Source organism: Sorex araneus, chromosome 2 (genome assembly GCF_027595985.1).
Source record: "Sorex araneus isolate mSorAra2 chromosome 2, mSorAra2.pri, whole genome shotgun sequence".
In the NCBI taxonomy this organism is placed as follows: domain Eukaryota; kingdom Metazoa; phylum Chordata; class Mammalia; order Eulipotyphla; family Soricidae; genus Sorex; species Sorex araneus.
In genome coordinates this window covers 130,449,570-130,473,009 of record NC_073303.1, presented here as the reverse complement: position 1 = coordinate 130,473,009, position 23,440 = coordinate 130,449,570, and the positions used below count along the sequence as shown (strand labels likewise).

At 50.4% G+C, this 23,440-nt stretch overlaps 2 protein-coding genes across 2 annotated transcripts; both read right to left on the bottom strand.

Annotated features, from left to right (window-relative positions):
- Positions 1-1,534: 1,534 nt before the first annotated feature.
- LOC101550108 (UDP-N-acetylglucosamine--peptide N-acetylglucosaminyltransferase 110 kDa subunit-like) lies at positions 1,535-4,675 on the bottom strand. Its single transcript, XM_055127431.1, has one exon. It carries the CDS (start codon positions 4,673-4,675, stop codon positions 1,535-1,537), a length of 3,141 nt encoding a protein of 1,046 aa, XP_054983406.1.
- Positions 4,676-12,048: 7,373 nt separating this feature from the next.
- Positions 12,049-16,377, bottom strand: LOC101544036 (cytochrome P450 11B1, mitochondrial). The gene is made up of 9 exons (XM_004618687.1): positions 16,157-16,377; positions 15,878-16,033; positions 14,288-14,487; positions 14,014-14,217; positions 13,737-13,891; positions 12,765-12,931; positions 12,551-12,629; positions 12,265-12,462; positions 12,049-12,162 (listed from the first exon to the last, which is right to left on the bottom strand). Exons 1-9 carry the CDS (start codon positions 16,375-16,377, stop codon positions 12,049-12,051), a joined length of 1,494 nt encoding a protein of 497 aa, XP_004618744.1.
- Between the last annotated feature and the right edge of the window lie 7,063 nt (positions 16,378-23,440).

The window sequence follows — 23,440 nt, the reverse complement described above, 5'->3', positions numbered from 1 at the left end:
AACCATATAGCAGAGTGGTTCACTACTGAGGCTGAATCCATACAGACCAAGACCAAGTTCAGGAGACAGTTATAGTACCCTAGAAACTGATCTTTCAGACTTTACCTCTAAATTTTTTTTTTTCTTTTTGGGTCACACCCGGCAATGCACAGGGGTCACTCCTGGCTCTGCACTCAGTGGACCATATGGGATGCTGGAAATCAAACCTGGGTCAGCCGCATGCAGCCTTACCCGGTGCGCTATCACTCCAACCCCTACCTCTAAATATTTTGATGGAAATTATTTAATATATTACTGAAACTTGGCTGGAGCGATAGCACAGCAGGTAGGGTGTTCGCCTTGCACGCAGGTGACCCGGGTTTGATTCCCCCATCCCTCTTGGAGAGCCCGGCAAGCTACCTGTGGCGTATTCGATATGTCAAAAACACTAACAACAAATCTCACAATGGAGACGTTACTGGTACCCGCTTGAGCAAATCGATGAGCAATGGGATGACAGTAATAAAGTGATACTGAAACTTATTGAAATGTTTGAATTCTTTTACTTACCTGGGACTTCATTTCTGCTGAAATAGAAAGAACTCAAAAAAATTAAACTAGAAAGGTAAAAATCTTATTACACAACTACCACTTTTGGAAGCACATAAAGGGACAGTTAAAGGTAATAGAACACTGAGGAAATAGGTCAAAACTAGGTAAAAAAATCTACACCATTGTTAATGACAGTACCACAACTGTGCCCATAATTAATAATCATTCCTAAGAGAATTTTCATTTGGTACCAGATAATGTGTTGGGAAAAAACCACTCTGGAATGTTCAAATCTGTTTGGGTTTTGTTAGGTAAATCACAGTAGAAACTTTGAAGTCAGGAGAGGGGAAGAGAAGGAAATGTCAAACAGATGAGACAAAAATTTTAAATCATCATCTAAACCAATAATGCACTGATAAGTTTCAAAGATTAGGTCAGACACTAACACACTGATTAAGACTCATGTGGTTTATATAAGCTATAGACTAACCAGCAACATCCCCAGCAATCTGTAGATCTCAGAAACTTGGAAACTAGGAGCAATCTTTGGCTTAAAACCCTATCTCAAGATAATCACTCCACACGAATAAAAATACCTGAAACCAAACATTTTTAAAAGCTTCAATACCCAAAATATAACAAAGTAAATCTAGAATACTCAATCGATAGAACCACAAGATGGCTGATGGCTGGCTCATTTTCATCTCCCCTCCACACTAACCATCCCACGGAAGACCAAGGGAGATTAGAACTCCCAGAACTATGCACCATCTGGTTACTGCCAAGTTCTGTGGAGATTCCTCGTGGAACAGCAGTTTCCATCTCGTGTCTCTCCCTACAGGCAAGATGTAAGTCTGGCTGTGCTATTTTATGTTCATCAAGTGTCACCCAGTTGCAACACAATATTGTAGAGAGGAGTGACAAGTTCATAAAGTGGTTCCCTTTCCCCCAGAAGACTGAGGCTCCGGTCGAGGGGTGCTTTTCCTGTATATACGGTCTTTATTCAGGCCGACTCAGTGACTTGGACGGGTTTAATCATGTGATCGGGCTTGTTGCCAGCTGCATAATGCTCCCACATCTGTAGATACAGCTTCTCCAGTTCCATTGTATATTGTTTGGTGTTGAACAGAGGGCTAGCTATTCTCTGCTTCCAGACTTTGCCACGAATTTTCCTCAGGTATTCTAGATCAGTTCCCAACTTCACAGCTATGTCTTCGTATTCTTGTCGATTTTTAGCAATAAGCTCAAGACAGCCCAAACAAGTGAGCTGAGATGCTGCAATTCGAGAGGCAAGAGTCTCTCCTGGCATGGTTACCATCGGTGTTCCTGCCCAGAGGACATCCATCCCAGTGGTATGTCCATTACAGAGTGGAGTGTCCAGGCAAACATCAGCCAGCTGGCCTCTCCTTACATGTTCCTCTTTAGGAGCAACAGGGGAAAAAATGATCCTGTTCTGGGGCAGGCCCATATTTCGTGCATACCGCTGAATATTAGGTTCTCCAACTGCAGGAAAACGCAACAACCAGAGCACACTATTGGGAACCCGCTTCAGAATATTTGCCCACATCTGTAAAGTAGAAGGATCAATTTTATATAACTGATTTAAGTTACAATACACGATTGCATCCTCTGGTAACCCATACTGAGAACGTGTGGTCACGATAATGGTGCGAGGAACCTCCTCCCCAGTGGCAGCCTTATTGCTGATCTGGGTAGTTGCCAGCCCATTACTAATGCTGAATCCATTTATTTTAATCTGAGTTTGCCCTCTATTAATCATTTCAATAACTGCTTCTGCAATAGTATTCATAGGAATGACAGGCATATTCAGAGCTGTACTACTGCTGTCAGCCTCATCTCCTCCATCTGGACATTTCATCTTAACAACTTTCACATCTGGCAGACTGTCAAGGAATGCTTTGAGATCGATGCCATTCAGAACAATCCGATTGTCGTAAGTATGTCCATTGGACTTGAAATTAATGACTGCTTTTTTCTTCAGGTGAGGAAACATATTAGCATGATCACCAATAAAGAAAGTATGGGGCATATAAGCCAACTTTTCAGAATACTGCTCAGCCACTTCAGCTGGTGATGTTTCCTGATCAGTAATGATGTAGTCCATGAAAAGTGCACCACTAGTCCCAGGGTATCCCAGCCACATTATCTGAATAGGAGCTGGCCGAAGAGCAAAGAGTTCATTTCGTGCGCCCTTGGTATAACCATTCATATTTACGAGGATGTGAATTCCATCCTGATGGATGTGATCTGCTGCTTTTCCATTGCATGGAATCTGAGAAAGATCAATGAAATGACTGGCTTCTGCCATCACCTTTACTCGAAAGTTTGTGCCATCATCTGGACTTAAGGCATAACAAAAAACCTCAAATTTATCAGGATTGTGCATACCTGGAATAGACTGCATAAGGTGAGAAGTAGGATGATTCCCAAAGTCAGAACTCACATATCCTACTCGCAGTCGACCATCACTCAGTTTCAAGTCCTTTGGATGTTCATACGGTGGCTTATGAAGGACATTAATCTTATCCAAACAGAGGTTCCCATGTCTCTCAGCAATAGCCTTCCTGAAGCCATGTGAAAGAGGGTAGAGCATACTATGATGCGGATGTACAGAAGGCAATCTATTCTTCTCTAACTGGTCAGCCACAATACTGACTAACTTCTTCATTCGCTCATCATAATCTGTCCAATCACAAACTATCTGCAAACAATGAGCCAAATTACAATAAGCATCAGGAAAATCAGGTTTAAGCTTCAGAGCAGTACGATAAGAAGCTATTGCTTCTGGAATATTCCCTGAATCCTTGTGAATAGAAGCCAGATTACTGTGAGCATCAGCAAATGCTGGGTTAATTTGAATGGCTCGAGTATAACATTGCAAGGCTCCCTGAACATCCTGCATTTCCTTTAGAGTATTTCCCATATTTGAATAGGCATCAGCAAAAGTAGGACTGATTCGAATAGCCTCCTTGTAATGCATCAGAGCTTCCTGTAGTTTTCCTTGCTGTTGAAGTACACTTGCTAAATTTGAATGGGCAGCAGCAAACTCTGGGAAGACTTCTAATGCTTTACGATACAAGCGAACTGCTTCTTCAATATTTCCCTGTTCTCGTTTGATATTCGCTAGGTTATTCAGTGAATCTGCATGAGTGGGACACAGTTGAAGAGCTGTATTATAGCAATCTTCTGCTTCGGGGACACTGCCCTTCTCTTTGAGAGCATTGGCTAGGTTGCAGTAAGCATCCGGGAAATGGGGTTGCAGTTCAATCGCTCGCCTGTAGGTGTCTACTGCTAGATCTATCAGGCCTTGCTCATAGTATACACAAGCCAGGTTGCCATGAACCACAGCATGGTTTGGACCCAAGCTAAGGGCACGAAGGTAAGCTGCCACAGCTCTGTCAAAAACCCGTGCCTCTTTCAAGACATTTCCTAAATTGATGTAAGCATCCAAAAAATTGGGGTCAAGGGTAACAGCCTTTTCAAAGTGATGAATTGCAAGCCAAATTTCCCCTTGTGCATTAAAAACACAACCAAGATTACTCCAAGCTACTGCAAAGTTCGGTTGTGTCTCAATTGCTTTCAAATAACATGCCTTGGCTTCTTCCAAGCGACCCAGGGCTTTGAGCAAGTTCCCCAGGTCACTGCGAACACAATACAAATCAGGATTGTACTGAAGCGCAGAGATGTAAGCTTGCACTGCTCCTTCCATGTCCCCTGCTGCTACCAAGGCAGCTGCCAGATTAATGTAACCATCGATGAAATCTGGTTTGAGACGCAATGCATGCTGGTAATTTTCAACTGCTTCCAGCAACTGCCCTCTTTCCTTGTATACATTCCCCAAATTTGAATAGGCTTCAGCCAGAAGAGGGTTCTGTTTAATTGCCAATGTGCTAAAGTGAGCAGACCTGTCCAGCCTTCGACACTGGAAGTGTATAGATGAAAGTAATAAAAGCACACCAGTATTGTCTGGCTCCTGTCTCCAGAGCTGCATGCAGTGTCTCTCAGCTGCCTCAAAATCTCCTGCCTGATATTCTCGATGTGCCAACTCAGCTAACCCTTGGAAGGAAAGCATACGTTTTGTTGGCTCTGTGCTGTCGGCCACATTGTCCATGGACGAAGCCATCTGGAGCTTTTTGAGAGAACCAGAGGGTGACTGAGTCCCACTGACACCACTGCTGGCAAGAAGGTTTCCGGAGTTAATAGTAAGAGGACTGTGGTACTAAAAATAGCGCTCTGGAGTCTTGGGTGGCAGCAGCAGCTACAGGCCTCCAATCTAAAAGCTCTAAAAAAAAAAAAAAAAAAAAAAAAAAAAAAGAAGCAGCGTATTTTTATTATATCATAAGGTTTCAGTGGCCATAAGAAACTCTCTTAAGTTTACAAAGAATGCTGTTTATTTATTTATATTTTGCTGAGTCACACCTGGTGATGCACAGGCATTATTCCTGGCTCTGCACTCAGGAATTACTCCTGGCGGTGCTCAGGGAGACCATATGGGATGCTGGGAATCGAACCCGGATCGGTCTCGTGCAAGGCAAACGCCCTACCCGCTGTGCTATTGCTCCAGCCCCAGAAAGCTGTTTATTTTTATTTATTTACTTTGGCTGTGTTTGGGGGCTACTCCTTGCTCTCTGGTCTCCTGGGGCCATATCTGACTATGCCGGGGGACCATATGGGGAGCTGGGATTCAAATCATTGCTGTGGCCGAATGCAAAGTAAGTACTACAGAAAGTAGATTAAGAGGCCAGAAGAATACTACAAGGGTAAGACACTTGCTTGTCTTACATGTGGTCACTCAGGTCCTAACCCTGCCACCATATACTGGCAGGAATAATGCCTCAGCACACAGCCAAGAGTAAGCTCTGAACACCACCAGTATGTCCTCTATCCCCCCAAAAGTATAAGAGAGCTGACCATCTGTCCCTGAGAGATCAGTCCTTTGTATCTTTCAGGAAAGGATAATCATCAAACTGGACTAAGGTTGACAGAACTGGACTGGATTACTGGATCTAACAAATGATTGAACAACTATAGGGTTTAGCTTACAGGCCAAGATTTAGGTTCAATAGAGATCAAACTATCTTACAACTGATAGTATGTTTTCAGAAACTTGACCATTTAGGAAAAAACTTGAAGCAAAAGTACAGATCTACCGAAAATAAATCAGAGAAAGTTCTTATGTTTTTTTAAGTAAACACTTGCATTCAGGTATTTCTTTTATCTGAAACTTTACTGAAAAATACTATTTTCTTGCATCTGGATGTATGTTTCCCCATTTTCATTTCCTTCTGGATGGAACTGTCAGAATATACAGCCGTCTGTGATCAGCAGGGCAAATGAAAGCTAGTGGGAAGTGGGGTGGTTTAGTTTCCAGCACACAGCTCTCTGGGGTCTCAAGATCAGATACAAAACTTTGTTACCTGTGTTTATTAATCCTGTTAAACAAGCAGAGAAAATAACTAACTTGGTCTTACAAGGGTTTTGACTAGTGTGGAGATAAAATGCAGTTGCTTGTACCAGTATCAGCGAAAATCCAAGTCAGGCAAGCTAACTTGACAAGTGAAAGATGAAAGCAAACCGTTCTATGTTTTGTTTAGAGAAGTCTGTGGGGAAAAGTTCTTTGACAGATGTCCTACAGTGTAGGTCTGCAATGGACACTGAAGATAAAATGTCAGTGCTTTAAGAAAAATGGGGCATGTAAAACTTTCAGGAGCTCGAGATCTGAATGGAATATTGAGATTGAATAGGATTCCAATCTACAGAAGAGAACTTCTGTAGATATAGCAGAAACAAAACATTTGATTTTCTCTCTGGGGACATCATTAGTATTTTTTAGTGCTTCATGACAATATCTTCTTGCATAAACACAAAAGGACAGATAATGTCTTGTCTTTGCAATAATAACTTGGAAACTGGTTTTAAGTCTGAGATTTATCTGGAATGTCAGCGGCAACATTACTTTAGGATTTAAGATTAACCTCAAGAAAAGGGGAAACAACTTAATGGCTTGTTTTAAAGGGTTCTAATCTGCTAGCAGGGTGATAAACCAATGCCTAGACACAAGTGCAGTAAGTAGGTCCTGATGGGAAATGGTATTTTTTTTTTTCTTCTGCTTTTTAGGTCACACCTGGCTCTGCATAGGGGTTACTCCTGGCTCTGCACTCAGGAAACACTCCTGGCACTCCTGGCGGTACTCAGGGGACCATATGGGATGCTGGGAATCGAACCCGGATTGGCCTTGCGCGTGCAAGGCAAACGCCCTACCTGCTGTGCTATTGCTCCAGGCCCGGGAAGTGGTATTTTCTTATAAGAACCCTACGATTCATCATTTTAGTTTAATTTAGGTCTTCAATTCTAAAATTTTGGTTACAGGCTTTAAGAGGTGCCTGTAACTGTGCAAAATGGGTGTGCTGTTTCAGGGGAAGGCTACAGACACGGTTGGTTGGAGACTCGTGACTGGGCGGAGCTGAGGCCACATTGCAGACGGGCTGCCATATCCTCACTGATCTATGAGACCCGAAGAGACGTCAGGATGGGGCCAGGATCCGAGGAAACACCTGGACGCGACAGGACCTGAGGAGGGATGGGCTTCTAGGAGTTGCAGGACTGGGGCAGACCCTGAGGAATGGCGGGCCCTGAGGAGATGGTGGGATGAGGTCGGGTGCTGAGGAGACCGTAGGAAGAGGTCGGGCCCTGAGGAGCTGGCCAACTGGCCAGGCAGGGACCAGCTCTCACATGCTCCCGGAAGGGCCAAGAGCTCCTCACCTCAGCCCTCCCTCATTAGCGTGGGGTCCCAAGACCCCTCCTTCACTTTGGACACAGAAGTGAGCTGTCAGAGGGGCGCTGAGGGCCTGGGACCAACTCCCTGAAGGGGGCTCGGCCGGCCTGGGGTTCATGACCTCGGCCCGAACGAGGAACCTGTGTGACCCCCAGAACGCTGAGACCCCCCTGACCTGGAACATGGTCTCAAGAAAAGCGTCGGGTTAGGCGTCCCGTGCTCTTTGGCGACCTCCCGGTGACACCGAGTCCATCGGAGAACAACGTGGGGGTCCCCCACTCTCCGCCGGATATGGACACGAAAACCTCGCTGGGCCCCCTCTCAGTCCTCGCCGCCACCCCACAGCCCTGACACCGCGGCCCTCATAGATTATTGCCCTCTTGGCCTTCTGGAACCTTCCCCCATCCCCAACAGACTTAAAGCCTTCTGGAACCTTCTCTCGGAAGCCTCGGGGGTCCGAGCTTTCTGGTCTCTTCTTCCTCCCTCCAGCCCCATGAGGCGCACCCTTCTAGAATCTTCCTCTACTCATCTGGAGCAGGACCCCAGCACAGCACAGGCTCCCACGTCCCGCCCACCCCTGAAGGCTCAGAGCCTTCAGACCCCCTCATCGTTCCCTACCAGGACGGCCACAGCCTTGAGGATCGCGGGTCGGAAGCTTGTGGAGAGGCTGAGGCCAGGCCCACTTCCCGCGAGATCTTCCGGAAAACATCACGCGAGACCTTGCGGGAGACAATCCCGCGAGATCTACCAGAATAACATCCCGTGAGACCTTCCAGAATATCCCGCGAGATCTTCCAAAAGAACTTTCCGTGAGACCTTCCAGAAGAGCGTTCCGCGAGACCTTTAGAATACCCCGCGAGATCTTCTGGGAGAACATCCCGCGAGACTGTCTAGAAGAAAGAACGTCCTGCGAGACTGCCCGGAAGGACATCCCGCGAGACCTTCCAGAAGAATGTCCTGCGAGACCTCGCGTGGGACCATGAGGACTTGTGCGGAGGAGTTGGGGCCGGGTCTCCATGGCGGTGACGGGATCTCTGTAGTATGGTGCCGGGTCTCATTGTGGGACAGGGCCCCTGGCCAGATTCTCCGACCTGGCTGCAGATGGGGTGGGGTACCTGGGTCCCTTCTCAGCTGGGGAGAGGTTCCTGGGGGTCTCCAGCCAGGGTGCAGGGTCCTGGTTTATTCCCCGAGTTGGGGCGAGGTGGGGAGCGGGGGATTTGCTTGGGGTTTCTGAGAATCGTGTTTGTGCAGGTGCCCTGTCCTCGGCCGGGCTCAGTGGCCTTTGATCTCTGCGACAGGAATGTGGCCCTGGGTGTGACCCTAGGGGATCCTCAGGCGGGGTTGGGTGGGGATTATCCCCAGACCCCGGTTCTGATGGAGGCCGCCTCTCATCCCCTAGATTCCGCGAGACAAAAGCCAAGGAATGTGCTGGTGGGCTTGGACTCCTCCCCCCCAATCAGCTGTGGGATCCCCCTCTCCCCGGGCAGATCCCAGAACCCATCCCCAGGGAGTGAGTCAACTGCCCAGTCTGCAGCAGACTCAAACTGCCCCCTCACAGTGCTGACCAGCCTTGCCTGTGTGACACAAGGTCACTGCTGGAGTACCCTGGGAACATTCCAGAAAGCGTGTGTGTCACCAGGAGAGCCGTGTAGGCAGGTTTCTGGGCCTCCGCAGTGTAAGTTAGGAAGGCCCATAGTCAAGCCTGGGTCTCCCAGGTAAGGGAGGGTGTCCCAGTGTTTGAGGCCTTTGACTCAGAGGGTTGATGCCGGCTTGCCCTTCTGAGTCAGTGACTTTCCACTCCCGATTCTCAGTTTTCCCTTGACTAGGATCTCTGTGTTTTCACGTGCTCCTTTAATTTTTGGACCACACCTTGTGTCCACAAGGAATTGTCCACCTCAACCAGGAGCTCTCCAGCCAGCTTTCCTCCTTGAAGCTCAGTCTCCCAGGAATGGTCCTGAATTTCTGTGTCACTCAGGAGAGAGGTGGTAGCTAAGTGAGTTTCTACAAAAACTTCCCTGCAGGTCAGTTGTGATGTGTTTATTGCACTTGATCTTAGCCAAAAGGCCGAGAAGCGATGTGATGTGTTTATCGCTCTGCATGCAGTTTCCCCCAAACACAGCAAGGACATTATTTATTCTCACACGACTTTCTAGTGTCAGGTGGCCCTGTCCCTGGTGGGCCATAGTCAGAAGGTTCCAGAATGTTTTGGCATCACATGATGAGGGCTGTAGAAGCCTTTAGTTGTGCACTGCAGCTTTTGACCTTAGTCTCAGGCACCTATCTTGTATCTCGGGCTGCCTTTGTGTCCATCAGGTGCCCGTGCTTCTGCCAGTGTTACTGGCCCAGGGAAGACTCAGGCAGCACAAACGTGCCAGTCTGAGTCTCTTGGTCACGGATGTGCTGATTCATGTATCTTCATGTTTTCTAGGTAATATCTCGCCTTATTTCATTTACTTTATTCTGAAGAATTTATCTTTTTTTTTTTTTTTTTGCTATTCACTACATTAAGCCATTTTTCTTTTCTCTGTGGGCTGTTCACTATGATTATTTAGCAACTTTTTTTTTTTTTTGGTTTTTGGGTCACACCCGGCGATGCACAGGGGTTACTCCTGGCTCTTCACTCAGGAATTACCCCTGGCGGTGCTCAGGGGACCATATGGGATGCTGGGATTAGAACCCGGGTCGGCCGCGTGCAAGGCAAACGCCCTACCCGCTGTGCTATTGCTCCAGCCCCCGATTATTTAGCAACTTTGACTGAGCCCTCGTGTCTAGTTTGCATCGTGCTGCGGGCACTGGAGGTGGCAGCTGAGTGGTCCACACGCAACCTTGCGCCCCTGGGCTGCTTTCCCCCCAGAGCTGCCTCAGAGTTTGCTGAGTGTTCTCTCATGAAGGAGGCCAATTTGTTAAACTAACTTTTTGCATCAATTGAGATGACTTTCCATCATTCATTCCGATATTTGGGATGTTAATGTTCTTTTTTTCTCTTTTGTTTTTGTCTTTTGCTCAAGGAACCATATGGAATACCGGGGATCAAACTCAGGACAGCTGCATGTAAGGCAAACGCCTGCCCGTTGTACTATCATTCTGGCCCCAATGTTCATTTTTATATGCCTAAACATACTGTCATAGAAACAAATCACACCTAGTCATGGTGTTTCTTATCTAGACACTTCTATGTGATGCTGGGTTCAGCGTCCTTGCACTCTGGTGAGTGTTTGTTTGAATGTCCGTCAGGGAGAATGGTTTATACTTAGTTTTCCCCTCTCAGCGTCTTTGTCTAGCTGTGGAAGCTGGGCAGCGCTGCCTTCCTCCCAGAGGTTTCAGGGAGTTTTCCCACCCCATCAAGTTCTGGGAGAGTGAGAATGACGGTATCATTCTGGCAGGGCCACCCCTGCCTGGAGCTCTCTGCTGGAAGGTTGCAGAGGACCTTGTTTTTTTTTCTGTTGTTTGTATTTTGCTTTTTGGGTCACACCCGGCGATGCACAGGGGTTCCTCCTTGCTCTGCACTCAGGAGTCACTCCTGGCGGTGCTCAGGGGACCATATGAGATGCTGGGAATCGAACCCAGGTCGGCCGCGTGCAAGGCAAATGCCCTACCCACTGTGCTATTGCTCCAGCCCCCAGAACCTTTTTTTTCACTCTTATGTTTGGACCACACCTGGCAGTGCTCAGGGATTAGTCTTGTCTTGGACCTAAGGAATCACTGCTGGGGGTCCATATGCATTCACATGCAAGACAGGTGCCCTCCCTTTGCTCTATCTCCCTTACAGATGACCTTTTCTCCTTCTCTTACAAGTTAATTATAAGTCTGCTCAGATCTTCTGTTTCTGCGTGAGTACATTCAAAATTAGTAAATTTTGCATTTATAGAAACTCATAACTGTCAGTTTATTGTCCTATGATTCTTTGGAATATTGTCTTACAGTGCTTCACAATTCCATGTGAATGGCCATAATACCTTCTCTTCCACTCTTTCTTTTGGTTTTTGGGCAATACCCAGTTGTGTGTTCAGGCATTAGGAATAGGCAGCCGGGCCCTGGCTTGCAACATCTCCCCTCCACAGGCCCTCCCTGCTGTACTACCTCTCCAGCTCCTCTCTTTAATTTTTCACTTATTTTCCTTGTCTCTAATGTTATGTTCCTGCTAGTGACTTTAATTTCCCACTTTTTGTAGTTCTTCTCTTTGAACTCATGCTTCTTTCTAATGTCACTTGATCAAGTGCTAAAGATCCCTCTCAGCACTGTTATTGCACTCAGAGTTTTCCAAAATTTAATGCTTTTGCTCACTTGTCAAGATGCTCTGTTTTTCAAGCCATTGGCTATTCAGGAATGTTACCTAGTGTTCAACTAAAGAATTTCTGCACAGTAAGTTAATTAACAAAATTAAAAGGCTGGTACTAAGTGGGAGCAGTTATTTGGTATATTTGATGAGGGATTAATACCCAGAATGTGTAAGAAACTCATTTCCGTGTGAGTCTCCTGCCTGTGGGGTGACGGTCCTCAGAGCCGCCTCTTTTGAAGGGAAGTATGGCAGGTAGCGTTGACAAGGGCCCTTCCACGTGCTGCACGCTTCCTCTGAAGAGGGGGTTCAGGGGGCTCTGACTGGTCAGAACACCGTAAGGCAGCTGTGGCCCCGGGGCTTGAGAGACATGAACCTGGCAGGAGGCAGGAAGTGGGGACTCACAAGGAGTGTGTGTGGTGCAGAGGCCTGGAGCGTCGGGGGCCTAGTCTATGACCCTGATGGTGAAAAGAGGGGTTGTGGACGGTATCAGGATGAAGCGATAGCACATCCTTAAATCTTCCTGCGTCAGGGTTTCCACCATGAAATTTTTCAGCACCTAGGACAGACACCCAGGAAGTAGTCTGAGCCCCCCCTCCCAAGCAGGCAGTCCAGAGCTAGCCCCACCCAGCGGGCACCCAGCATCCTGGCCTGCTCTCACATGGTGCATCAGAAGCAGCATCACCACCTCGGCCATGCGCCTCCCCAAGCACTGGCGCATACCAAATCCGAAGGCCAGACGGGGCAGCCTGGTATTGGTGTCCTTCTGGTCCAGCCAGCGCTGGGGGTGGTAGCGCTCGGGACTGGCAAATATGGTGGGGTCTCGGCCCGTGGAGTAGAGTGACACCCTGACTGTGGTCTGTAGACATAGGGAAAGGCCAGCTGCCTCATGGGAGACGGCGAGGTCACACCCTGCAGGGGTACGGAGGGGGGGATCGGTCACTCACCCCTGAGGGGATCCAGTAGTTGTGCAGCACTATGTCAGAGGCCAGCTCACGGTCCAGGATGGGGCCCACTGGGTACAGCCTGTGGGCACATCCGCCAGCTTCTCAGCCGCCCTTGGAGCCACCCACCCTGGAGTGCTCCCAGCTCCCACCCAGACAGTGGCCATTGGCACGGAGAGGTGCGTGTGTTGTGCTGAGGCAGGAGGAGCCCCCTCACCTCAGAGTCTCCTTCAGAGCTGCTTGCAACAGGGGTAGTTCTGACAGCGCCTTCCGGGGGTCTGCCAAGATGGTGGCCTCCGCCTGCAGGCTCTCCTGGCGCAGGGCCTGCTGCACCTCAGGGTTCCGAGCCAGCTCGAAGAAGGTCATCAGCAAGGGGTAGGCTGTCTGCAGGTGGCACAGGGCTGAGTCCATGGCCCCATACCTGCCTTCCCCACCTCTCCCAGGCACAGGTGGGTTTGCTCCTGCCGGCTGGCACCAGGGGCTCTGGAGTCCTGCTCCCCTGGCTTCTGGGCTCCGCTTCTCCAGAGAGGCCAGCCTGGGCACCAGAACCCTGCCAGGCCTCTTCCTGAAGGCACAGCCATTGCAGCTCTGCCTGACATCTGGGATCAAGCGGCTCCAGTGCCTGTTGCTGTGGCGATCACCCCGCTGTCTCTGCTGTGTGGAATGAGATTCTGGCTGCTAGACACTCCCCCACTGTCCTCTGGCTATGGATTCAGCGCTGGGGACTGGAACCTCCAACACAGCCCCAGCCTCTGTCCTTACCTGTGTCATCCCTGCAGGCCCTCTGCCTCCTTTCCGGCCTGCAAAGTCCATGCCCCCCAGGCCCCTACTTTCCCAAATGGCCCAGTGGCACCTCGAGCCTCTGCCCTGTTGGGCGTATAAACAGAGGAAGTCTGGCTAGAGGCAGGCTGGCAGCTGCAGCTGCTCTGTGCTCGGGACCACCAGGCCTGCTCCCCTCCCTGGGACCCTCAAGGGCTGCGGGGGCAGGGGTATTTCTGCAGCCCCGTGACTGAGTGCTGCACTTCACAACCCAGACTCCCACATGGTCCTGTACCTCTTCAGGTGACAGTGACACTGCTCAGGGGGCTCCCCACAGCCTACCCATTCTTGGGGCCAGGACAAGGGAGACTGGTATTAGGGGTACCCTCCCCGCACCCCACCCCTGGGCAGTGCTGGCTACTGTCCTGACCGTGTCCACGCTTCCTGCAGTCAGGTCAGTGGAGTTGGCCCTGATGGTGTCCAGGGTCATGTCTGCATTGGCCAGCAGCTCGGCCACAATGCCACTGTAGTGCTGTGGGTGGCCCAGGGATAGCTCCTGGTAGATCCTCTGCATGGAGTTGCTGGCTGCAGGCAAGGACACAGTGACCCCTTATAGGCACCTGCGGGCCCTTCTTTCCGGACCCCAGCCCGCTGAGGTCCTCCCAGGTCTGTGTGTGGCCAGCAGAGCACGCGGCCACGGGCCTCACCATAGTGGAAGATGTAGTCCCAGGCCTCAAAGTGCTCCTTCCACTTTGCGCTGCTGGTCCATCGCGACAGGCTCCTGGGCTGGTACATGAGCTCCACAGTGGACTCGAAGATGACCTCCAGGGCAGATAGAAAGTCCTCGCTGGCTTGCTTCGGGGCCTCACTCAGGAGACCCAGCCGCTCTCCATACAGGGCCAAGTTGCTGGCTGGAGGGAGGCAGGCGCTAAGCCTGGGCGGCCGGACTCCCCGCACGTCCCGAATCACTGCCAGACCCACCTTCTGCGGAAAAGCGCATGAGGCTGGGCTTCATGTCCAGCGTGAGGCAGCGGCGGGTGTTCTGCAGCACCTTGGCACGGAGTGTCTGAGAGAATTCCCGGGCCACACTGTCCACCATGGGCAAGAAGTTATATATGGCCTGCAGTGCCAGCATATTGGGGTTCAGGCTCATCCTCTGTGCACGCCACTCGGGGCCACTTCTGGGGAACAGAGAGCAGAGCTGGAGTAGCCAGATGGTCTGACATCCATGTCTGTAGGGTGCCCTGTACCAGGGCTCAAAGAGGACAGCACTCTGATGGCCATGCTTCCCACAGCCTCTGTGTTTGCTCCTGCAGTAGTGGGGGCCATGTCCAGCCCTCCCTGGGCATCAACTTCAGATGCTTCTGGCACTTGCTCAATCCGGCCCAGAAGGAGGTTGGCCCTGCCCATACCATCGCCCTGTGCCCTGCCTGAATGCCTCACTCTGCTCAGTGGGTTCCTCCCCTGAGGCCTCAGACAGGACTTGGATGCTCGGGGCTCAGGGGCCCTCAGGAAAGGGACAGGAGGGGCCTCTTCTTGGCCCAGCCACCTGCTGGTCTCAAGGAAGTATGGGCAAACCCAGGCCTAAGGTCCCTCTCTGGGCACAAGGCATAGTCCCCCACCCTGTGCCCATGGAGAGAGAGTGATACACACATGCACACATGCATTGGGGATACTCATACCACCCCATGCGTGGGGATACATACGCTCCCATGCGTGGAAACATACATTCATGGGGACACACGCCCACATGTATGGGGACATGCACTCATGCACACGTGTGCGATCATACACTCAGGCCCACAGGCATGGTTATGAGCACTCACGCCCAGATATGTGTGGACAGGCACGCCCACATGCATGGGGATACACATGCCCACATGTGTGGAAACACATGCCCCCACATGTGTGGGGACACACCCATGTACTCACAGGCATGGGGTAATGTACTCACAGGCCCACATGCATGGGGACACGCCCATGTCCACACATGCCCCACATAAAGAAGGTAGCTTTTCTGGGCCACACACATCAGAGTCAGGGACAGACGTGTGCACAGACCCACACAGCATCATGGCCCACAGACAAAGCATGCATGAAGAATGGGCCCCGCACACTCAGGCCTGCTCCCCAGCCCACCTGGAGCTGGCTGTCTGCCCAGCAGAACCAGTACCCAGCAACATAACCCCATCCCAGAACCCCACATAAGGCTCCCCCAACACAAGGCAGTGCCAACCCAGGCCAGTGGGCCCAGAACCTCCCACTCCCTTCAAAAGACTTACCAGTCCTCAGGGGCCAATGCCTCAACTCTTGACCAGGGGCCATCATGTAACAGGGTCTGCGTGCCCCAGCATGCTCAGGCCCTGGCTGGCATCACCTCTGTCCGCTGCCCAGACCTGGGGCTGATAACTGGGTAGGGAGGGTGCTAAGAAGGGCCTACTCCTCCCTCCTGCCAGGGACAGGGCACCAACTTTCCCTGCATGCTCCTTGCCTTATAGCCGTACTTGTGCCCACGCTGCCAGAGACAGGCTCTGGCCTGGGTCCCCCCTCCCCGCATGTGCCCTGTCTCACAGCATGAACACGCCGAGCTTGTGCCCACGCTGCTCTCGGTGGCTCATCCAGGGCATCGGGAAGCCGCGGTGCGGAAAGCGGGACTCCGCCTGCTTCAGCCTCTCTGTGGCCTCCAGCTGCATCACCCAAACGGTGCTTTTCCCTCCCACATCAAGCCTGCGGGACAAATCCAGAGACCTGCCAGGAGGTGTCATCTGCGTGGGGTCCTCCATCTGGGATGGGACTTGCACCCTCATGCCACTTGGAGCCCCGCTCATCAATGACCCCCCAGGGGCTGACCTGAAGATGGGACCCAGCTCCTGGAAGGCCCGGTGCATCTCCAGGGGGAGGTGCTCCCAGTCAAATCCCTTTCCCCAAAGCAGCTTCATCCCTGGGCTGACAGGATACTGGGGGACGGCAGCAAAGGGCAGCACCGGCTCACCAGCCAGAGCAGATCTGTAGCCCAGGGTCTGGGCCCAGCAGTGGGCCAGCCGTAGGGGTACCTGTGCCCTGAACGCCATCCTCACACCCTCTGCCTGCCTCCGGCCCTCTTATCCCACCACGGGACCACGTCATGGCCAGCTCCTGCAAGGTCAGGGCTGGAGGCCACGGGGAGAGTAGAACAAGATGGATGGCATCTGGTTCCATGGCTACGCACATCCTGTCACCAGCCGCGGGGACAGTGCTGGTGGCCGTGGGGAAGATGGATGGTGCCTTATCTGGAAGATGGCGACCTTGGCCTGGGCTCCTCCCCAAGGACCCGATAAGCGGCCTTTGGGACTCTGCCCCAAGGCCTCACGGTGGCACTGTGTAGCGTGGGGGCCATGCCTGCCTCCGCCACAGCCCCTGGGGAGGCTCAACCTGATGCGTTAATTTCCCTCCATGCAGGGAATCTAAGTAGGTGAGGCTGGTTGTGTAGACATGGACTCTGAGCTGAGACTTGCTTAGGACAGCCTGTTCCAGTGCCCCTCGGCTGCTCTCCTCAGTCCGCACTGAGCACTCTTCTCTGCCTTAATTGGGAAGAGTCCAGATAAACTCCACTGGCGCTAAGATTATTCCCAGGTGTCCACAGCAGCCCAGACAGTTGGCCAGGTGTCCAGTGTCTGCCTGGCTCCGTGTGGGGTTGTGCATCCCCTTGTGTCTGGCCCACCACCCACTGTGGGGACTTGCGCTGTTTTCTTGCTTTCCTGCTGTGTCAGGACACAGGAGCCTCTCCTGTTGGCGTGCTTGTGGGGTGCGGGGCATGGAAGGCTGGGCACTGCCTTGTCTCATCGGACACATCTGGGTGCCCACCCTGCCTCCCTGGGCGCGGGGCACGGAGATGGAGCCAACAGAGGTCCTCCCGTGAGAACTCTCAGAGCTGTGGGAGGACAGAGAGGCAAGAATTTCAGGGGGGCTGTATGTCCAGACCCTGAGCCGGCTTCCAAGCTTCTCCTTAGGCAGCAGATGAGGGTCCAGGTGCCTGATCCCCAGCGCCCCAGTGCTCTTCTGGCTGCCTCTGGGAGATGCCAGTGCTTGACTCAGACCCAAGATGAAGGGAAGCACGTGTGTGGGGTCTTGCCTAGCTGGACCAGCGGATAGGCCTGCTCCAGGCACTGTACGTGGAGAGGGGAGCAGACAAGGGCACAGTGCCTGAGAGAAGCCAGCACCGCCACAGGGCATAGTGTCGGCTGGGAACCCCCTTCTCACTCTAAGAAGGGATAGTCACAGACTCTAAGACAGGACAGTCACGTGGAGCCCCATCAGGAGTCCCTATGGCAGGGAGGTTGGGGTGTCCTGGTGGAGTCCCTGTGATGGGGTGGGGTGCCTGGGTGGGGTCTGTGTTGGGTGTTAGGGGTCTCTATGGTGAGACTGGGGGAGGCTCTCCATGGTGGTGTCTGGGGGTCTCGCAGTCTGACCCACACTACCCCCTCACAGCACTGGGCAACCTTGCCTGTGGGATGCAAGGTCAATGCTGGGGCACCCTGCGAACGTTCCAGAGTGTGTGTCACAGGAAGGACCGTGCAAGTAAGTTTCTGGGCCCATCTGAAGCTTAAAGGGGACGGCCTCTCCCAGTAGGCCCAGGTATGTGGCGGAAACTGCAGGCCAGAACCCGACCTGCCCACAAGGAGCCCACCACAACCCCAGCGAATAAGGGCCGTCTTTGAGGGCAATGGACCCCATGGGTGGGGGTGTTATGTCCGGAGAAGGGAGTTTCGCTCGCACATTGACCAGATAAGACGCGAGGATGCAAATAGAAGGCCCCTTTATTGCTAGCTCGACCTTGGGTTCGAATCTCATCCAACGCAGTGGAGTCTTCACAAGGACCCCAACTCCGAATTCTGAGTAGCTTATATAGGGTTTGGTTACATAACAGCATTTTTCCAGAGACTAACAGGTATGTTTCCAATTGGTCCCAGTCCTATCCCGTGACTCAGACTTCTCCAGATGTGATAGAAGCCTCCATCCTCTTGATATCTTCATCAATAGCTGCCCTCAGGGTGGATAACCCTTGGTGGTGGATAGCCAGGGAGGCAGCCCCAGTTCCCGCCCTGCCACTCCTAGCAGAAAGTGGTCAGAGTGATAGTAGAGATGGGCTCTCTCTCATACCTGGTTCTCACGAGTCTCCCAGTGACTGTACATGGTTTCCTCAGGGTGGTACATAACTTTAGGGAATACAGCAACCAAAATACAATATTCTATTTTTTTTTCTTTTTGGGTCACACCTGGCGATGCTCAGGGGTTACTCCTGGCTTTGCACTCAGGAATTACTCCTGGCGGTGCTTGGGGGACCATATGGAATGCCGGGGATCGAACCCGGGTCGGCCGCGTACAAGGCAAATGCCCTACCCTCTGTACTATTGCTCCAGCCCTACAATATTCTTTAGATGCAGTGAACACTTGTGAGCTAAGGCAAGGGGTGAGGCCTGTTCTTGAACAAATCCATCACCCCCCTTTTGAAGGAATTTCCCAGGAGCTGCTTGTGTGGTTGAGGCGACTAGTAATGATGCACAGGTTTCTCCTGGCCGTGGGAACTTTCCCCACACATGTTCCCTTTCCTGAAATGGCCTGCATAGTGAGGCCCACTTTTCTTTCTTTCCAGTTACGTTGGGTCGGGTTCTTTTCTGAGGAAACATTAAACTTAATATTCAGGCTGACAGCTTCAAAATGGGGGGTCTAAGATAACAACATAAAGCCCTTTCCAGCGGGGTTCCAGGGTTCTACACTCAGTCCCCTGGTTCCAAATCTTGAGTGGGACCCTCCTGGAGGCTCTGCTCATTTTGGTCCTGGTATAGTTCCCTAATATCTGGCCGTATGTCCTGGTGGACCGCATGGAGAGCCATTACAGCTGCCAGGATCTCTCCCGATTTTGCCCAGGGAACCGGCTGGGGGCCTATAGGAAACACAGGTGGTAAAGATTCATATAAGATTTCAAAAGGGGTTAAGTTTAACATGCAAGTATTCTGGACCCAAAATAGGGCAAGAGGTAGAAGCACTAGGGGTCCCATGTGGGATAAGACCAGGGTGACAAGTTGACTTTCCCAGCTCCCCCTTTATGACAATACCTGTAGCACAATCTTTACCATTCGGGAGGACTGGAATTGTCAAAGTAGGAAGGGGACTAGCAAGGGGTTATGTGCAAGCAAGCCAAGTATTGTTGGGTCCCTAGTATAAGGGCTCTTCTAGCAGACCTGTGGTATAATCAGTGGGAGGCCACTCTATAGTTTTGGTTACAATAGGTTTGGTAGGCCCTGAACAAACACATGTTCCAGCGTGGGCCATAACTGGCACACATCAAGGTTAATTCTACCTGTCTCAGTGTCAGAAAGTACCCAGAGCCAAAGTTGGAGCACATAAGGAGCTCGCTCTGCTGCTGTCACTATGAGCATGGAGAAACAGAAAATTACCCATGCCCCTCCCATGGTTCCTTTAAGTCATTTTCTTCAGTCTTGAGGGGGTCATCCCCTGTTGTCCAGACATGCCACTGGTCTGTGTCGTTCTGTCTCCGAGGTGGGGGGAGGCAGCTTTTTCATGTGAAGCATGGGCCATCCACCTTTGGATCCACCTTTGGATCTGTTGTAGTTAGGATCACATATAAGGACCTCTCGACCAAGGTTTGCGGGTGGCTGTCTGGTGCCACCTGATCCAGACCAGATCTTCCAATGCGTACGGATGAGGAGTTACTAGTTTCCCTTCACTTTGGCAGTGTACTCCAAGCCCCGCCTGGAGCTGGGCCTTGATATCTGAAGTGCCAGTAATGACTGGAGAAGAGAGAGATCATAAATTCTGGTCTACACTTCCTCTTTCTAGGCTAAGTTGGAGTAGTGGCAGTTGGCCCAAAAGAATTTCAAAGGGTACACCTTCTCCAGATGGAGCCCTGGCGACACTGAGCAGCAACTAACACTGCTCCGGGATGCGGGACTGGGACACATCTGAGCCGCAGGCGGGGCACTGGAGTGGGGCGGCGCCAGCCCAGCCTCCAAGTGGTCCCAGCCGCCGGAAGTCACGCCCTCGACCCACCCTTGGCGCCATCTTGCCACATTCAACAGAGAAGCAGCCAGGCGTTCTGGTGAGCAACGCGGCCCGGAGAATGCTCCGGACCCAAATCAGAGCCAGCAACACCAAGGATCCGGACGGAGGAGGTGCAGCCACCACAACTTTCCTAAAAACTGAAAACATACAATCTTTTAATGGAAAACTAATTATCAAATGCTTCCTTAGTAGGGCTGTCTTGTTTGGGGGTAAAACTCCCACAACAATAGTGAGTTTTGTGTTGAAATATGGAATGTAATCAAGGTAAAGAGGAAATGAAGTGAAATTCATCAGTTATACAGTTGGGGGTGGGGGGCGGGGGGTATAGTGGGGATTTTGGTGGTGGAATATGGGTACTGGTGAAGGGATGGTGTTTGAATGTTGTGTAACTGAGACATAAACCTGAGAACTTTGTAACTTTCCACATGGTGATAAAATAAAAATTAAAAAAAAAGAATTTCAAAGGGTGTGGCTGGAGCAATAGCACAGCAGGTAGGGCATTTGCCTTGCAAACGATGCTGGATTCCCAGCATCCCATCCCTGGAGCACCACCAGGAGTAATTTCTGAGTTCATGAGCCAGGAGTAACCCCTGAGCATCGCTGGGTATGATCCAAAAAGAAAATAAGAAAGAATTTCAAAGAGAGCAGAGTTCCTCCATAAAGGGGGTTGCGGTTTGTACTCACTACAGGGCAATTGGAAGGAATTTCTACCTACGTCATATTCCCCTAGAGATTTTACCACCTTAAATCTTAAAAGGGAAAATGGTCAAAGTTTTGTTTTCTGGAGCTGTTTCCTGCTGACACAGGGGCACTAACCTTGCCTGCACAAGGGGTGAAATCTCAAGCTACCTTTCTTCCTTCTGACTTCCCTGTTCAATTCTTTCAATAATATTTCACTGCATTAGTCCAGGGGTAAGTAATTTTAACTTCCCTTTGGAAACTTCACTCCAATGTCTATTTTTCCTCTTCTGCAGAGTGTTCTGGCTTAGAGGAAATATTCTCTAAATGGGGTATTAATCCCATGATGGAACAAGAATCAAGAACTGCTAAAAAAAAAAAAATCTCTCTTCTCTTCAAATGACTATATGTATTAACTAAGAATGAATACTTAGAACCAGTTTATTTATTTATTTATTTATTTATCTTTTGCTTTTTGGGTCACACCCGGCGATGCACAGGGGTGACTCCTGGCTCTGCACTCAGGAATCACTCCTGGCAGTGCTCAGGGGACCATATGGGATGCTGGGAATCGAATCCAGGTTGGCGGCATGCAAGGCAAATGTCCTACCCTCTGTGCTATTGCTCCAGCCCCTAGAACCAGTTTAGATGTCCACTCTCAGTACTTTAGCCAATTGACAGGCTGAACTTTGAGCTGAGGTCCCCCGGTAAAGCTCTAGCTTCTGCTTTTCTGGCCAGACTGGTGACAACATGTACAACATTGAGTTTCTTTAAGACTAGACAGCTTACTTACTGAATTACCCAGTTATTCAATCACCTTTGTAGAACTAAAATCTGATTTTCACAAAGGAGGCTAATTGCAGAAACATGGTTTTCTCTCTTCCTCCATTTTAAATTTGCCAGACAACTTTACAAACCTGGCTTGTTCTTTTGCACACATTAAGATTGGCTCCATTTGGGATACCCCATTATTTACTGAGAAGTCCTAGGGACTGGTCAAAGACAGAGCAGTAGACACACTGCTCTATGTCAATAAGGGCATTTAATATTTTACCTCATGTCAGGGCTACCCTAGGCTAGGCCACAGATGTGAAGATCAGGTCCCACACTGAGCTACAGGTAGAGCCTTCGGGTTGAACTGGATGTGGCCTCAGGCCTCCTGCCCTCTGTAGGAGTATCCTGGCAGTCAGGAGTCCATCCCATCCCATCTTCAGGGCCGGGAGGGATTCTGGCCTCCAGTTTTTGGACACTGAGGGCAGGACTCAGGCTGAGTCAGCCATTGTAGATTTTCAGTTTCCTCATTTTCCATGGCCCAGATGGTGTCCAGTCCTTCCTTGAGCTGGCCTGCTTTTAGGGTCTCCCTGAGGTTTGTAGGGTACTTGAAACAGCAGCTGTCAGATACCTGCTCCTGCCATTTATACCAATACCCCATCTTTCCTGGAAGAGGGCTTTTAGGGTCCCATGGTTGGTTTTCCTATCTGCACCAGGGATAGGCCCTATTCCAGAGAGGAAAGATTTTTATCTGGGTTTATGCAAACAAACATAGGTTCATGGAGAAAAAAAAAAGAACGTGTTGAAAGTACAGAGGGAAGAAGAGCAAATATTTCACCTTACTCACAACAAGATGTACTTGTTTGCTATGGTCCTAGTCAAAGGAACATTAAGTCTTATAGAGGTAGAATATATATTTTAACTAACTCATTTAGTTCCATGGTGAAAACCTTGATTTCCAATTGTCTTAGAGCACTGTAATAGGATTCTGAATACTAGAACAATTCTGCAGATATAATTTAAAGAGTTCTTGTAACAGTATAGTTTGATCACAGTTTCTTTCTCACAACACCACCTCAAACGTACACATTTCTTTCCATTCATTCTGTCCTGTTCTTCAAAACCATTTTCACTTTAACAGGATTCCTTTCCCTTTTCCCCCAATGATATCTTCATCCATCATCCTTTTTACTTAAAATACACACTTATATTCTTTCCTTATAGTCATATCTCACAGGTTTTAACCTCCTTATTTTATTGAACTTAATATAGCTTGACTTACCAATAAATTTGGAAAAAAGTTTGCTAGTCATTATCTCATTTACCATGACTGAGCTGTACTCTGGACTGGAGCGATAGCACAGCAGGTAGGGCATTTGCCTTGCACGTGGCCGACCCGGGTTTGATTCCTCTGCCCCTCTCGGAGAGCCCGGCAAACTACGAGAGTATCCCGCCCGCACGGCAGAGCCTGGCAAGCTACTGTGGCGTATTCGATATGTCAAAAACAGTAAAAACAAGTCTCACAATGGAGATATTATTGGTGCCCCCTTGAGCAAATCGATGAACAACGGGATGACAGTACAGTGCTACAGTGCTACAGTGAGCTGTACTCTGCAGTACACT